We start from the raw sequence: 16,670 nt of genomic DNA on the forward strand, positions 1-16,670 counted from the left end.
TGGCTTTGCTCTGCAAACCTCAGGAGGCAGGGTTTCCAGTATTGAAAGCAAAGCCAGATGTTTCTTCTTTTACTATCGAGGCAGTTAGGGAGAGTACGGTAAGCCATTGTGTTTGAATCACAAAATACTCTTAATTCCTTGTTCTCTTCTTTTTTTTAATATTCTTTTTTTAATATATATATACAAGAGGTTGGCCAGCCAGGGAGGGACCACAGGAGGGCTCCAGGGTGTGTCCGGCCTGTCTCACTCAGCCCCCGATTGGCCGGACCCCAGCAGCAAGCTAACCTACAGGTCAGAGCATCTACTCCCTGTTGGTCAGTGCATGTCATAGCAAGCAATTGAGTGGCCTTTGCATATCATTAGCATATTACGCTTTGATTGGTTGAACGGCCAACCAGATGACAGGCCACTTAGCATATTAGGCTTTTATTATATAGGACTAGGGGCCCGGTGCACGAAATTCGTGCACTGGGTGTGGGGGTGGGGGGGGGAGTGTCCCTCAGCCCAGCCTGCCCCCTCTCACATACTGGGAGCCCTCAGGCATTGACCCCCATCACCCTCCAGTCGCAGGATCGGCCCCTTGCCTAGGCCTGACGCCTCTGGCCTAGGCGTCTGGCCCGGGCAGCGGGGACCCACAGCTGCAGCGGCCCCGGGATCGTGGGCTTCGCTTTAGGCCCAGGCAAGGGACCCCTAACTCCTGGGACTGCCAGCTTCGACTGTGCCCAGCTCCCATCGCTGGCTCCACCCCTACTTCCTGCTATCACTGGCCAGGGCGGAAAAGGCACCTGATTCTCCGATCATGGCTGGGGGGTAGGGCAAAGGCGGCCCCAGGGCCGCCTTTGCCCTGCCCCCCAGCTCTTAGCTCCCCCCTGGGTTTCCGATCACTGTCAGTGGCAGGGGGCTTCTTCCTGCTTTCCCTTTCACCTCCCTGCATTGTGCCTACATATGCAAATTAACCGCCATCTTGTTGGCAGTTAACTGCCATCTTAGTTGGCAGTTAATTTGCATATAGCCCTGATTAGCCAATGAAAAAGGTAGCTCGTACGCCAATTACCATTTTTCTCTTTTATTAGTGTTGATATTTACTGATTTCAGAAAGGAAGGTAGAGAGACAGAGAGAGAGAAACATCAATGATGAGAATCATTGAGTGGCTGCCTTCTGCACGCCCCCTACTGAGTGGGAATCGAGCTCGCAACACAGGCATGTGCCCTTGGCTGGAATCGAACCTGGGACCTTTTAGTCCGCGGGCCGAAGCTCTGTCCACTGAGCCAAACCAGCTAAGGGCTCCTTGTTTTCTTCTTATATTAATGTGAAATCTCAAAGTAAGCAAGTTTTCTGTGTTGAGCTAAATGCACTCTTTCTCTATTTGTTCAACTAAAGGGGGAATCAGTTCATACTTGAATGCTAATGGAGTGGGAATAGGGACAATTGATCTTCTGAAGGCCTCCCCTGTGGAGAACAGTGCCATCCTGAAGCCATTAACAAGGCTTTAGCCCTCAAGCTTTGGATATGGGCTCTTAATGAGCCCAACAGAGGGAGAAACTTGGCAAATCGCAGCTAACAAGTGCTTCCTTGGACCTGTCTGGGAGGCTTCTGTTTTCTCAGGAGCCAAGCAGAGCAGAGGCCATAAAATAGCCCCGTGTGGATGGCTACTTCCCTCACTTTCCCCTCCTCATGGCCTGCAGAGGCTGGGGAGCTGCTCCCAGCATTCGTGCCCTGGCTGTTTACAAACCAGCCCTCTGAGGACTCCTCTGGGATCCCAGCTGCCCGAGGGTAAACTTCCTTGTCCTCTCACCCTCAGCCGTCCAGCTTTCTCCTCCTCATGTACTCATGGGGAAGAAAACGTTAATATTTTTTCTCACTTGCATACTTTCACACCCAGTTTTGTGAAATTACTGTTTTTCCTCCTTTGCTGGATGCTGTAGTTGGAAGCAACAACTACATTTCCCTGAAAAGTAATCAAATCATGTATTAATACTGAATTGCTCTACTAGCCAATAATAAAAAATATATGGCAATAGGTATTCTTTTTTTTTTTTTAATATATTTTATTGATTTTTTACAGAGAGGAAGGGAGAGAGATAGAGAGCTAGAAACATCGATGAGAGAGAAACATCGATCAGCTGCCTCCTGCACATCTCCTACTGGGGATATGCCCGCAACCCAGGCACATGCCCTTGACCGGAATCGAACCTGGGACCCCTCAGTCCGCAGGCCGACGCTCTATCCACTGAGCCAAACCGGTTTCAGCGGCAATAGGTATTCTTTCCCAGTTTTTATATTCTCTAGTTTAGTGCTAAAGTTTAGGACTTAAAACTGGGAGGTTGTATTTGTAAGTATAATGAAAAGCTCTTTGAAAATGTAAGAACTACCAGAGATGTTTAATTTAGTGTTTTAATGGAATTATAAGCTCTCTGAAATCTGGGAAGGCTTACTAGTATCCATTACGAGTGAACGGAATCAAAAAGAATAAGAATCAATAAAACTTCAAATGAGAATTTGACAATGGGATCATCTCTTGGCTGTTACTAATCCACTTCATTACCCCAACTATTGGGTCTAGATGGTATTTTATTTTTTAAATATATTTTTATTGATTTCAAAGAGGAAGGGAGAGGGAGATGGAAACATGAAGATGAGAGAGAATCATTGATTGGCTGCCTCCTGCACACCCCCTACTGGGGATCGAGCTCACAACCCCGGGCATGTGCCCTTGACCAGAATCGAACCCGGGACCTTTCAGTCCTCAGGCCGGCGCTCTATCCATTGTGCCAAACCAGCCAGGGCTCAAAACGGTATTTTCAATGCCTGTCCTCAGTTCTGGTCCCAGGTCTCTGTCCCACTGGACACTTGTACTTGACTGGCCCATCTTTCAACTTACACTCATAGCAGTTCCTACAAGCTTCCCTCTCTGCCCCCCCAATTTCACCTTTTCTTTGAAGGCACATTCACATAGAGTTTTCATTTCCCCACTGCATTTGGTCACTTATTCGTTCTGCATTTGCCACCATCCTTCTATTGCCACTGCCATCACCTAATCCAGAAGCTCATCCAGTGGCTCCCTGTTGCTAGGGTGACTGTTGCCCTGCAGCGCACCAGTCTGTGCCTCCTTTAGGCCTTTGCCACCTGTTACTTTATTTCAGCACCCCCATTACTCTGACAGTATCTGTTTTGGACTATACTTTTTTGTTGTTAATCCTCGTTCAATATTTTTCCATAGATTTTTAGGGAGAGTGGAAGAGCGAGGAAAAGACAGAGAAACATCAATGTGAAAGAAACACATCGATTGGTTGCCTTCTGCACGAGCCCGACCAGGGCCCGAGCCTGGGAGGAGCCTGCATCGTAGGTACATGCCCTTGACTGGAATCAAACCCAGGACCGCAGGCCGGTACTCTATCCACTGAGCCAAACTTGGACTATAAATTTTGTTTACCCCACACATTACCTACGTGTGAAGTTCAGACTTGGAATTTAGCTAACAGGAAGCACCCTTGGGCTGTACCGCTGTTTTCCCACTTACCTCATACTCACATTTCTGCTTGTCTGCGTCTCGCTTTCTTCACAGTTGTTCTTCCTCTCTCGCTCAGCATTGGCAGCCTTGTGTTACTGGTGTAAGGTTTTGGATATGGCCTCAAGTTCCACCCTCACATCGTGAGCTCCTCCAGTGCAGGAATTCCATTTTATAGATACTGCTCTTGCCCGGCTGGCTCAGTGGTTGAGCATCAACCTATGATGAGGTCACAGGTTCAATTCCCAGTCAGGGCACATGCCCAGGTTGTGGGCTCGATCCCCAGTGTGGGGCGTGCAGGAGGCAGCCAATCAATGACTCTCTCTCACAATTGATGTTTCTCCTTCCCTCTCTTTCTCTTCCTCTCTGAAATCAATTTTAAAAAATTATATACATTATATATATATATTAAAATACTGCTCTCTTTTTCCCTGTAGCATCTAGCAGCATAGAACAGTCCCGACTGTTCAGCATAACAATGAGTTGGAACCAGAGGCAGTAACTTAGGGTAGCATTATTACTGAGCTGTTATTCTGGGGCAGAGCATATGAATCATTAAAGCAATTTGTACTTCTCTGTTATTTACTAAGTACATTATCTTGGTCTTGCCAAATTTGAATCTGAAAATTTTCCCTGTCTATGGTTCCGTTTAAACAGCATGTTCCCTCCTCATAATTGTTCGTGTTAATCCTGTTTTCTTCCGTGTGGTGCCCTTGGACTCTTCTGTGTGCTCTTTCTCCATGGGAGAAGTACTGGTTTGATTTCTTAGGGAATCTCAGGCTTCTGAGAGAACCTAGTCTTGGAATAAAGGCTCTGTTATCCTTGAGTGCATTTGTTGGTCGTTTGCACAAGTTGTTTGCAAGTCCAAGTGACCCCTTAGAACTTGGGGTATCTCAGCATCTGAGGCAGCCTTCTTATGACACCTGTCACTCTGTTGAGCTTCAGAAATGATCCAGCTGATTCTAGCAGCTGAATGGATTGTCCACATCCCTCAAGGCGCTCCTCCAGTCGGGCCAGCCTGCGTAGGCTGTTTTTTTTCCGGCTGAGTTTATCTTTGTCACTATCCTCTCTAGTTTACTAGGATTGTTAGTACCAGACCAGGAAGTGTGAGAGACTAGAATATGCAGGTGCTATCAAAAAATAGTGAAGCCCTAGCCAGTTTGGCTCAGTGGATACAGCGTCAGCCTGTGGACTGAAGGGCCCCAGGTTCGATTCCAGTCGGGTACATGCCTGGGTTGCAGGCTCGATCCCCCGTGAGGGGGCGTGCGGGAGGCAGCCAATCAATGATTCTCCCTCATCATTGATGTTTCTATCTCTCTCTCCCATTCCCTTCCTCTCTGAAATCAGTAGAAATGTATTTTTAAAATATAGTGAAGAGCCCTAACCGGTTTGGCTCAGTGGATAGAGCATCAGCCTGCGGACTCAAGGGTCCCAGGTTCGATTCTGGTCAAGGGCATGTACCTTGGTTGCGGGCACATCCCCAGTGGGGAGTGTGCAGGAGGCAGCTGATCGATGTTTCTCTGTCATTGATGTTTCTAACTCTCTATCCCTCTCCCTTCTTCTCTATAAAAAAAACAATAAAATATATATTTTAAAAAAATATATAGTGAAGACATTGCCTTAAAGTGTTCAAAGTGTCATTCTTAAGCCCTCAGCTCTCAGCATATTCCACATTCTTGTACCCTTGACATTGGTCTCTGTACAGACCCTCCAGTCTTTGCTTCTGCTGGTCGCTTTCCCTGGAGTGTCAGCTCACTGCTCTACCTGCTAAAAGCTTTCTCATCCAGCAGACATTTATTGAGCATCTACTCTGTGCCAGATTTTGGGCTAGGCCCTGGGGATGCAAAATGAGTAAGACCAGATCCCTCCTCTGCCAGGAACCCAGAGGCAACTTGAAACAGACTTTTTCCACATAGGATCCTAGGTGCAGTGGTAGAGAGGTGCACAGGGAGCTCAAAAGAGGAGTGCTTTTCTTCTCAACTGAGCTCTCAAGTGCACAGTGCTTCCTGCTCGGCACTGCCAGACTTTGTTCATGCTCCTCTGTGATACCGTGTGATGTGTGTCCCCCTCCCAACCAGCTCCCTGCAGGTGTTAAGGCAAGGCCAGCCTCTGACTTACCCTGGGGTGTCCCCTGGTCCTTGTCATAGTGCTTTGCACAGTTTAGATTTATTTATACCCTGCGTTGTTCCAAAAGGGATTTGGGCTGGCTCCCAAAGATGCTATATGTATAAGGCATATGATGAGATATATAAAATAATTGAAGAATTTGGGATTGAAATAGTGTGAGAAGAGAAAAGAATGAGAACATAGATGGTAAGACACGTTGAAAGATTCTGTTGTCTGGGTGGTTCTCAGCTCCTTCGGGGTTGATGTAAAGAGGGAAATAATCATGTCTGTTCTTTATGGAATAGGCACAATGAATAAACATCAACGACTTGTAGTGATATCGGGGACCAAGAAATTCTCTTCTGGGACCTCCTTGCAGGGGCACTGTGTGCTGCTGTTCTGTAATCCCTGTGTCCATTAGCCTGATGTTTGTTTGTTTTTGTTCTGTTGTGTTTTTTTAAAATTATTTTTTATTGATTTCAGAGAGGAAAGGAGAGGGAGAGAGAGATAGAAACATCAATGATGATAGAGTCATTAATTGGCTGCCTCCTGCATGTTCCCTACTGGGGATTGAACCCGCAACCTGGACATACGCCCTTGACCAGAATCGAACCTGGGATTCTTCAGTCCTCAGGCCGATGCTCTAACCACTGAGCCTAATGTTTGTATGAGCTGTTTCAGAGGATGCTCCTTCAGTGTAGGTACAGTTTGCAGCCTCTGCCAAGAGCCACCTGACAGAAGACCGGCTCCACGCTTAGTCAGGAGCCTTCTAGCTTTCCAGTGAAGCAGTGCTCCTAATCTTCTCAAACTCATAGCCTCTTTTAAGAAACATAAAAATTTCATACCTCTTCTCCATTCTGATAAAATTCCCCTCAGGTCTATTATAGCCAACCTTTTTTTTTTTTTTAATATATTTTATTGATATTTTTACAGAGAGGAAGGTAGAGGGATAGAGAATTAGAAACATCGATCAGCTGCCTCCTGCACACCCCCCGGTGCAGATGTGCCCGCAACCAAGGTACATGCCCTTGACCGGAATCGAACCTGGGACCCTTGAGTCCGCAGGCTGATGCTCTATCCACTGAGCCAAACCGGTCAGGACTATAGCCAACCTCTTATCCTCACCAGCTGAGAATATTTTATCCTGCTTTTTCTTAAGTTCATGTTATATATAAAACAACAGTTATTCCTCTTCCATACAGTTAGGTTACTGTATTGAATATGACTTAAACTGTAGATTGTTGTTCTACGAACCTTGGAAGTTTCTGGAACGCCTCGATGAAGAATCATTTCTCTTGAGCCCTTCCTGCAGTTGGTCAGTTTGTTTACATGGGTTAGCTGGGTTCCAGGTTTAATTCCAGGAGTCTAGTTAAAGGATTTTTTCTCAGGACTTACCTCAGGCAAGTAATTAAATCAACTAGCATGAAGTTTGATCAAAGCTGTCAGCCTGGCAACTCAGTTAAGTGAAAAAGAACTTTGTATAGATCTTGTTTCTTGGAATTGGTCAAAAGAGAGGTAGATATGCTAGCATTTTAGTTTATCAGGAAGCTCATGGTGAATAGGCATTTGCCAAGCATTTTGTGGACTTTGTGTCAACACCAGGGCCTTCGCTGCTGTCCAGGGAACCTTGTCCAGGGAACCTTGCCCCGTAACGGGCTTCAGGCTTACAGCAGGCTTTGCTTTCCCCGGGGTCCAGCTAATAATACTGAGGACGTAGAATTCGCCCTGTGCTCTGCTAAGTGCTTTTGAGCTTGTAATAGATTTTTATTTTCTTTCACTTAGTCCTCAAAATAAACTCCATTTTACAAAAGAGAAACCGGAAGTTGAGCTTTGCCCAGCATCTTCTGGTTTGTGGAAGATGGAGCCAGGAGCTTGAAGTCGGTCTCTTTATCATGTCACAGTGCTGGGTGTTGTAACCCATTTTCTACTGTTATAGCGTCTATTGAGACTCTTATTTGGAATAAACCCCACTATTGCAAAGCCCCTGGGAGTTGTTCTGTAGAGGCTCTGCGTTTTTTTCTGGATTTGCTCACAATAGCCAATCTAGATATAGTGAGATTCTCAGGCAGATTTCCAAGCCTTTAAACCTCTGTGAGGTTTAAAGACTATTTACTTCAGCTACTGAAATGCCTCCTGAAACACGCGACAATTGTACCCAAACCCAAATAATTACAAAGGCTGGACCTAGGCTTCTCGCTTCCTTAGATATCCATACCTTCCCTAACCATCTGTGCCGTTTCCCTGAGAGCAGCTGCTTAGCTTTTTTAGCCACTATGAGGATTGTCATCGCTTTCTCATTAAAGAGAAAGGGAGGGAAATAGGGAGAGAGAGAAACAGGCTCCCTACTGAGGATTGAGCCTGGCATGTGCCCTGACTGGGAATTGAACGGGCCACCTCTCGGAGCATGGGGCGACAGTCATCTAAGCCTCACCAATCATATTTTCTCCTTTTGTGAATATTACCTGTTTTAAAAAAATAAGTATTTTGGCCCTGGCTGGTTTGGCTCAGTGGATAGAGCATCAGCCTGCAGACTGAAGGGTCCTGGGTTTGATTCCGTCAGGGGCACATGCCCGGGTTGCGGGCTTGATCCCTAGTAGGAGTGTGCAGGAGGCAGCCGATCAATGATTCTCTCTTATCATTATTGATGTTTCTATCTCTTTCTCCCTTTCTCTTCCTCTCTGAAATCAATAAAAACATGTAAAAAAATAAAATAAATTTTTAAAAAGTATTTTGACAGTTTCAGTTTCTGAAATATTGCCTTATTAATGACTAATGTTCTGATTTTCTAGCTAATCTCTCTGACTCTGGGAAACTATGAACTATTCCTGATTCTCCCTTTAGCCTTCCTTAAAGATTCTGCTGTTTTCCTGACTCTACAGCGGCTTTCTTATTCTGAAACTAAAGAGAAGGACCTGAGATATCTCAGGATGTCTCTCGCCAGCTCTCCAGCCCACACAGGTGGAGATCTGTGCTCAGAAATTTGCCAGGAGAGTTATTTTACACTGCCCTACTCTGAGCAGCTCTGTGCTTGTCATCATTTCTTTTATTAGAAATGTCTAATTTAAAATTTCTGCTTTCACTTTCTCTGTACCTCTGTTGTCCTCTGTACCTTTCATGTGTTTGAAAACCACCACACTTTGGTTTTCTCCATATGTTTAGTTTCTCTGCAATTAATGCCTTGTGCATGAGTTAACTCATCTGTAAAATGGGCATAATAGTGGTCTTTTCTTTATAAAGATATTACATATGTGTCCTTAACCCCCCAATGCCCCCCCACCCCAATAGTAGTCTTTACTACATCAAAATCATGTTGGTGACCAAGGAGCATGCGTGTAAGTGCGTTTAGAAAGCAACAAAGGCTCAGTTATGAAAGGTGCTACTTGTAATGGGTTCCAATGTAATGAAAATACAGCAAAAAATGTCCTTTATTTCAAGCAGTCTTTGATTAAAACCCATGGTGCAACCCTGGCCGGGCGGCTCATTTGGTGGAGCCTCATGCCGTACACTGAAATGTTTGGGGCTTAATTCCCAGTCAGAGCACATACTAGGTCGTGGGTTCAGTCCCTGGTCGGGGCACTTACAAGAGGCAACCAATTGATGCCCCCCCCCACCCCCCGCCTCAAAAATCAGTAAGAACCTACCCTCAGGTGAAGATTAAACAAAACAAAACAAAAAATAGCCATGGTGCAGTTGAAATGTTTTATCGGTTATAATGGGATTTGCCATGTATCTTTTCCTCCTTTTTTGAAGCTTGGATTATCCTGTGAATCTTCTTTGCGTTGTCCATGGATGTCCTTGAATGTTGTGGAAACCTGGGAAGGGTCCAGAGTGCTCAGAGCTTCCCCCTGAACCTCCATGTGACTCACTGTCAGTCTTCCCCGTAGGATGGATGGAGGCCTTTGGACTTCCCTTGTCATCATCGTAGACTTGGGGGACAGGCTGTGGGCAGTTGACGTCCTTGTTCTAGACCCAGAGCCTCGCCCTAGCTCAGGGGTGGGCAAACTTTTTGACTTGAGGGCCACAATGGGTTCTTAAACTGGACTGGAGGGCTGGAACAAAAGCATGGATGGAGTGTTTGTGTGAACTAATATAAATTCAAAGTAAACATCATTACATAAAAGGGTACGGTCTTTTTTTTTTTTTTTTTTTTAGTTTTTTTTTTTTTTTTAGTTTTATTCATTTCAAACGGGCCGTAGTTTGCCCACGGCTGCCCTAGCCAGTTTGGCTCAGTGGATAGAACCTCAGCCTGCGGACTGAAGGGTCCCAGGTTCGAGTCCCATCAAGGGCACATGCCTGGGTTGTGGGCTTGATCCCCAGTAGGGGACATGCAGGAGGCAGCCGATCAACGATTCTCTCTCATTGGTGTCTCTCTCTCTCTCTCTCTCTCTCTCTCTCTCTCTCTCTCTCTCTCTCTCTCTCTCCCTTCCTCTCTGAAATCAATAAAAATATATATTTTTTAAAGTTTTTAAAAAATGAAAATAAATAAAAAATAAACCCAGAGCCTTGGACTCCCGGGAGATTCCACTTAGAAGTGCTATCTTGGCCAAGCCGCCCTCTGCTGTGCCTGATGCTTCTCATTCCTGTGTTTGTAGCTGGCTGTGCAGCTGCCACCCTGCTTTCTCCAGGGTCCTCAGAGCCCTTCTTTCCTGTTCTAGGCAGACAGATAAAAGGATCCCAAGGGCATCAGCGGTCAGTCTCAGGGCTGTGGTTGGAGCCGTGAGCCGGCTGTCAGAGGAGGCTTGGCTTAAGTGTACATGAACCTGTCAGAGCAGAATCCCAGGGTCACCTGCAGAAGAGAGGTGACACTGGAAATTCAGTGCCTGCTCCCTCTCCCCTTGGGAAGTCTAAAGGAACGTGATGTTTAAACTTGGGATGGTAAAACAGAGTGGGTGTGGTTTAGGCAAGGCTACATCTGCCCTGGGTGAGAGGTCCAGACAGACCCGAAGTCTGATTCCAGGGTGATGTCTGGGTGAGTGGCTCAACCCCTGAGCTGTTGCCAGCTATACAGTGAGAAATAAACCCACCAAATAAGATTCCCTCAAGCACTCTGCCAGCTCCTGTGTGTGCCCACCAATTACTGAGGACCAGAGAAGATAGGGTGGGCATGTGGCTGGTGAGAGGAGAGGGTGGGGGCCGCAAGGGGATGACTATTACGGGAGGTGACAAGAGCTGTATCTGTACACCATGGCGAAGCAGTGACAATGCCGAGAGGTGTAAATGCCAGGGTGGGCGATGAGAAGCAAGGAGATTGGGAGGAAAGCCAGGGTTAGAAGTGGAGTGTCCCTGCCCTGTGTGTCATGCTCCTGGGGGCTCAGCGTGACAAGCAGGTCCTCATATACGCTTCCCCTTTGGGGGGCAGGGGGTTCACAGAGCCAGCAGGCAGCAGTGCCATCATTGAGCAGGTTCTGTCACAGCCAGTGTGCAGTGTTTCAGGGAAGCATCCAGGGTCCAGGGGTTGGTCTGCACCCCCCTCCTCCTGTGTACTCGTCTCTCCCATGAGATGGTTGACTCCCTTTGGAGAAGGGAATTATCTTTTTAAAATTATTATTATTGATTTCAGAGGAAGGAAGAGGGAGAGAGAGAGAAACATCAGTGATGAGAGAGAATCATGGATCGGCTGCCTCCTGCGCCCCACACTGGGGATCGAGCCCACATCCCGGGCATGTGCCCTGACTGGGAATAGAACCGTGACTTCCTGGTGCATAGGTCGATGCTCAACCACTGAGCCACCGTGGCTGGGCCAGGTAATTATCTTTTGTTCCCCCCCCTAGTGCCCAGCACAGTGCTCTGAACATTATTGTGTTGTAAACATTTAAGCCAAAGCAAGTGCCTTTTCCTGGAGCGCAGCTTCTTTGCTCATAAAGCGATGCCAGGGACCCAGAAGTTCCTTCCTAGACGACTGGCCCTCTCTCTCCTTGGGAGGGGGCGGGGCTGAGTGGGAGCGGGCGGTGCTATAGGCCTGCGGCCACAGGAAAACCGCTAAAAACTGTAAAAGGATCAAACACTGGGCAGTGTAGTTATTCCCACCTTGTAGTTGAAGACAGTGAAGTTCCAGGACGTCACCGGCTGGTATATGGACTCCTAGTCCAGTGCTCACTCCCCTGACCCCGAGATCTGCCGCCTCCTGCCCAGCTGATGGCCAGGCTCTCCGCAGCAGGGGAGGTGGGGGGGCGGGAGGGGAGGTGGGGGGGGGGGCAGGGGGGCGTCCCCTTATCCCACCGCCGTTCGACTTCCCCATCCCAGGCGCCTGCCCTGGTTTCTGGCGATGAGCGGACAGAGCTGGCCAGAGCCCCGGGGGAGGGAGCTCCTCTAGTACCTGGCACTTGGCGGGGCGCTAACGCCTTTGCGACAAGGGAGGCGGCATCCTCGCCCCCAGTTTTGCCCTCATGAAGGGAGGCTTAGAGGTGAAATCATCCCTCGTTGGGCGAAAGCGGGTGGGAGTGGAGAGGGAGGGCCAGGTCCTTCGCATGAGGAAGCGGAGGCCACTGGGGCGGGAGTGCGGGTGTGCAGGTTGTGGCGGCCCCTGACCTGGACCTGGGAGCAGGGCTGATGGGGCGGGGCGGGCACTGGGGGGCGGGCTCAGGCAGGCCCCGCCCCCAGGGGCGCTGGTTTAAAAGCTGGGAAGGCGCCGGGAGGCTGGAGCCGCGGTGGAAGCTTCAGCTCCGCGGTGCGGCCAGGCCACGATGGCCCTGCGGGCGGGGGGCGCGCGGCGGCTCGGCGGCGTCCTGCTCTTCGCCCTGCTCGCTGCCAGCGCCGCCTCACTCAGCTGGGACCTCCGGGAGCCCCGCAGCCGGGCCGGCAAAATCCGCGTGCACCCGCGGGGCAACCTCTGGGCCACCGGTGAGTCTCTGGGACCCGGGCAAGCGCCCCTCACCAGCACGCTCTCATCCCCTTTTCCTTCTCTGGCCGCCCCTCAGCCACAGACATAAGTGCCTGGGCTGGTGGGGACCCTGGAACTCCTCTAATTAAATGGGGAACTTGAGACCCAGGCAGGTGAGAGAGTGGCTGAGATCACTCAGCGAGTGTCCAACAAGGCTGAGCTGGGTGCTCCATCTGCCTCAGAGCTCTGCCCCTTCTTGTTTAAACAAGACTTCTCCCTGCACCTCCTCCGTCCAGAAACCTCCTCATTGTCCACTTCCAAGCAGGCAGCACAACTGGCAGGGTTGGCCCTGGCCCTGGCCCATCCCGCCTTCCAGCTGCGCCATCCTCTCCACCCGCTCCACCTGTTCAGGAAAAGCTGAGACACAGGCTTTGCCACCACAAGGGTCTTTACGGCTCCTTGGTGAGGAGTGTATTCCTTCCATGAGAACTAAAAGGTGGGAGAGATGGGAGCTTCCCCACTGTGATAGGATCCTTGCTCCTTCACTTCCTTGTGTCGAGGCACCTCTTTTTTTTTTTTTTTTATCGGAACCTCTTTTCTAGGTCACTTCATGGGCAAGAAGAGCCTGGCGCCCCCCGGCTCATCCCTACTGGAGACAGGTCCCCACGCCTCCCTGGGGGACCAGAGACTGCAGCTGAGTCATGATCTGCTCAGGATCCTCCTGCTGAAGAAAGCTCTGGGCATGAGCCCCGGCAGCCCAGCACCTCACACCCAGGTGAGCCAGCCCCCACCACTGGCCCAGGAGAGGCTTAGCCGGGGCTGCCCCTGGGTCCAGCCTTGGGATTAGGGTGTGCCTGCCCAACCAGGTGTGATGGGCCCCAGAAATCCAGGGATTCCAGGCTCTCTTGGTGATCCAGAGCTCAAAGGGAGAGGACTCCAAAGAAAGGAAGGTGACGCCCTAGCTGGTTTGGCTCAGTGGATAGAGTGTCAGCCTGCGGACTGAAGGGTCCCGGGTTCGATTCCAGTCAAGAGAACATGTCTGGGTTGTGGGCTCCATCCCCAGTAGGGGGCGTGCAGGAGGCAGCCTATCAATGATTCTCTCTCATCATGGATGTTTCTATCTCTCTCTCTCCCTTCCTCTCTGAAGTCAATAAAAATGTTTTTTAGAAGAAAAATAAAAGAAGGTGAAGAAATCAAAAGAAAGGAAAAAATTTTTTAAATAAGAAAGGAAGCTAAATAATTAAGGAAAAGAGAGGGGGGGTGGGGGAGGAAGTGACCTTCCCAGCAAACCCTAGGGAATAAGAAGTAGGGGGAGAAGTTTCCCCTCCGATTGCCCAGTCTGAGGTCACAGCCTAGGATTATCCAGCCTCTTGCAGCTGGACCTTCCGCCCACAGCCCAGACAGACTTATCCCCACCCCACCTGTCCACCCTTGCTGTGTCCTGAATATGCTTGTGGTTAGAGTTGGGACACTGAGGCCCACACAGGGGGAGATAAGACTCAGTTAGCAGCCAAGACAGAGTCCCACCTTGTTCACCTTGACCAGTGCTCTTCCCAGACTGTCTCCTGCCTCAGTGGCCTATGGTAGGGTTTCTCAGCCTTAGCACACTTTTTTTAAAAAAATATATTTTATTGAATTTTTACAGAGAGGAAGGGAGAGGGATAGAGAGTTAGAAACATCGATCAGCTGCCTCCTGCACACTCCCTACTGGGGATATGCCCACAACCAACATACATGCCCTTGACCGTAATCGAACCTGGGACCCTTGAGTCCACAGGCCGATGCTCTATCCACTGAGCCAAACCGGTTAGGGCGCCTCAGCATACTCTTGACAGAATGTCTGGACTGTGGGGGCTGTCCTGTGCATCACAGGAAGTTTAGCAGCATCCCTGGTCTCTGTCCACCAGAGCATCCCCCACCTCCCTAACTGTGATAACCAAAAATGCCTTCAGATATTGCCACAGGTGCTCTAGCAAAGGGAAATGAGGGGGGGTTAAAATCGCCCTTGGTTGACCAAGCCAGCCTTAGTCTGTAGCCATTCCCTGCCCCTGGGGTGGTCCCTGTCCCACACCACCTTCCCGGGTACGGTGTGCTGTGTGTGGAAGGCAGAGTGAGTGGGAGTGTGCTAGATTCAAAACCTAGCTCTTAGTAGCTGTGTGACCTTAGAAATATCACTTTACCTTTCTAAGCCTCATCTTTCTCACCCATAAAATGGGGATAATAGTGCCATTTCCTGTTAAATGAGACCGTATCATTTGCTCAGCATGACGCCAGGCACATAGAAAGTGCTTAGTAAATGGGAGCTAGATGGTCTGAGAACCCTGGCAGCACCTGTTGCTGACTCACCTTTGTTTTTAATATATTTCTATTGATTTCAGAGAGGAAGGGAGAGGGAGAGGTAGAAACATCAATGATAAGAGAGAACCATTGATCGGCTGCCTCCTACACAACCCACACTGAGGATTGAGTCTGCAACCCGGGCATGTGCCCTGACAAGGAATCGAACTGTGACCTCCTGGTTCATAGGTCGACACTCAACCATTGAGCCACACTGGCTGGGCCTGGCTCACCTTTGAATCCCCCACTGCCGAGCGTATAAAGTGTACATTTTGAAAGAAGGGAGGGGCATGCCCTAGAGAAGGTGCAGCTGTGATTCTGCTGATGTGCAGAACCACCTGCCGCTGGGGGCCTCGGGCTGGCTACTCTGAAGGGAGACGATGTTACCTCTGGGGCCATTGGTCTAGGCGGCCTGAAACGGGCAGACCCACTAGAGAACCTCAGAGGAAGCAGTACCTAGCCCTGGGGACGAGCTTCAGAAGTGAGGTGTCAGGGAGTGAAAACGCTAACCCTGGCAGAGGGCCAGCCACCCTACTTGGAATTTACTTCCATGGTCTCCCTTGAATGTCATGACCACTCTGAGGTTTGGGCTGTTAATGTGAGAAAATCACCCTTCTTCTGGTGCTGGGGGCAGAGGAGAGGTGGGGGCTGCCTGCCTCAGACGAGAGTCTGTCCCTGTCTGACTGTGGATGCCTAGCACTTAGGAATGGCAGAATGCCCTATTATTGGCCCCCGTGCCCAGGTCAGCTCTTCTGTGTTCCCCTTCAGTATAGGAGGCTGCTGGTGCAAACGCTGCAGAAGTGATGCCATTAATGAGGAAGACACAGCGTGGCTTAGACTGTGCCCACCCCGGGAAGGTGCTGAAGGGGACCCTGGTAGTGGCCCCATCTGGATGTAAATTCTGGGCTCAAATCTCTGTTACTCCATTACTGTAATTTCTGGTCGGGTCACCAGGAATATCACCCGTGCAGACACAACTTACGTTCCTGCTGTATTTCTTGCTTCCCTGTTTAAGTTGTGAATAAAACCCTGCTCTTTACATAGAATGTCTGGTCCTCTCCTTCCAGTGTGTTTGAGGAGATGGGGGTCAGGGGGAAGGGGGCTGGAGATGGGGTTGGTTCCAAAATGCCCAGAACACTCCATGGTACCAGCCTGGCACTGACTCGGGACACCTCACTAGCTCATTCAGCAAACAGGTGCTCCACACCTGCTGTACACCAGGTCCTGTGCCAGGCAATTGGTTCTACTGTCCTCTCTGCCACCTACTGGCACAAGCAAGTCTCTCGAGTTTCCTCACCCATAAAAGGCAGCTGCCTACACTACACCTACATTACCCAGGGCTTTGCTTACCCCGTTCATTTCATGCTCACGCCAATCTTTGAGGGGAGCCCCCAGCGCCCACAAGGGTGCGGGCCAGCTGGGATCCAGACCCTGCTGTCCTCTCTCACTCTTCTCTGGCTTTCCGTAGGATTGCCAAAGTTAGCAAAACATAAAGGACACCCAGTTAAATTCGAATTTCAGATAAGCAATCCTTTTTTTCGTATAAGATGGCCTAATATTGCGTGGACATACTTACAAGAAAAAGTGTTCCGTTATTTAACCTAAAATTCGAATTTAACCGGCCGTCCTGTATCTTATCTAGCCTTGGCCCGCTGATCTGCAAATACCCGGTCGTAAAACGAACGATATTTAGTCCCTCAGGCCCCAGCCGGAGCTGATAACCCGGGAATTCCTGCTTCTACATACTTTTGCCGGGAGAAGCCCTAACCTAGCAGAGCAAGGGTACCGCTGGCCATTGGCGGCGCTCGGGCAACTCTAGCCCCGCCCCTGGCGTGAGGCCACGCCCCCTGCGTCGGAGCAGGACGCGCCCTCTCCTCGCGAGAAGGCCCCTCCCGCCC

At 49.5% G+C, this 16,670-nt stretch overlaps 1 protein-coding gene and 1 long non-coding RNA gene across 3 annotated transcripts; both read left to right on the top strand.

Moving 5' to 3' along the window:
• The first annotated feature begins 1,114 nt into the window (after window positions 1-1,114).
• LOC132222815 (uncharacterized) lies at window positions 1,115-3,886 on the top strand. The gene is made up of 2 exons (XR_009450306.1): window positions 1,115-2,022; window positions 2,261-3,886. It is a non-coding gene; the product is annotated as an uncharacterized LOC132222815 (long non-coding RNA).
• Window positions 3,887-12,210: 8,324 nt separating this feature from the next.
• Window positions 12,211-15,811, top strand: NMB (neuromedin B). 2 transcript variants are annotated; one of them, XM_059678045.1, is made up of 3 exons: window positions 12,211-12,455; window positions 13,038-13,210; window positions 15,546-15,811. In XM_059678045.1, exons 1-3 carry the CDS (start codon window positions 12,299-12,301, stop codon window positions 15,705-15,707), a joined length of 492 nt encoding a protein of 163 aa, XP_059534028.1. In that variant the 5' UTR covers window positions 12,211-12,298; the 3' UTR covers window positions 15,708-15,811. The 2 variants fall into 2 exon arrangements, with proteins under 2 accessions (XP_059534028.1, XP_059534029.1); XM_059678046.1 differs by having other exon boundaries at window positions 12,215-12,455; window positions 15,541-15,811.
• Window positions 15,812-16,670: the final 859 nt, after the last annotated feature.

Source organism: Myotis daubentonii, chromosome 21 (genome assembly GCF_963259705.1).
Source record: "Myotis daubentonii chromosome 21, mMyoDau2.1, whole genome shotgun sequence".
Taxonomy (NCBI): domain Eukaryota; kingdom Metazoa; phylum Chordata; class Mammalia; order Chiroptera; family Vespertilionidae; genus Myotis; species Myotis daubentonii.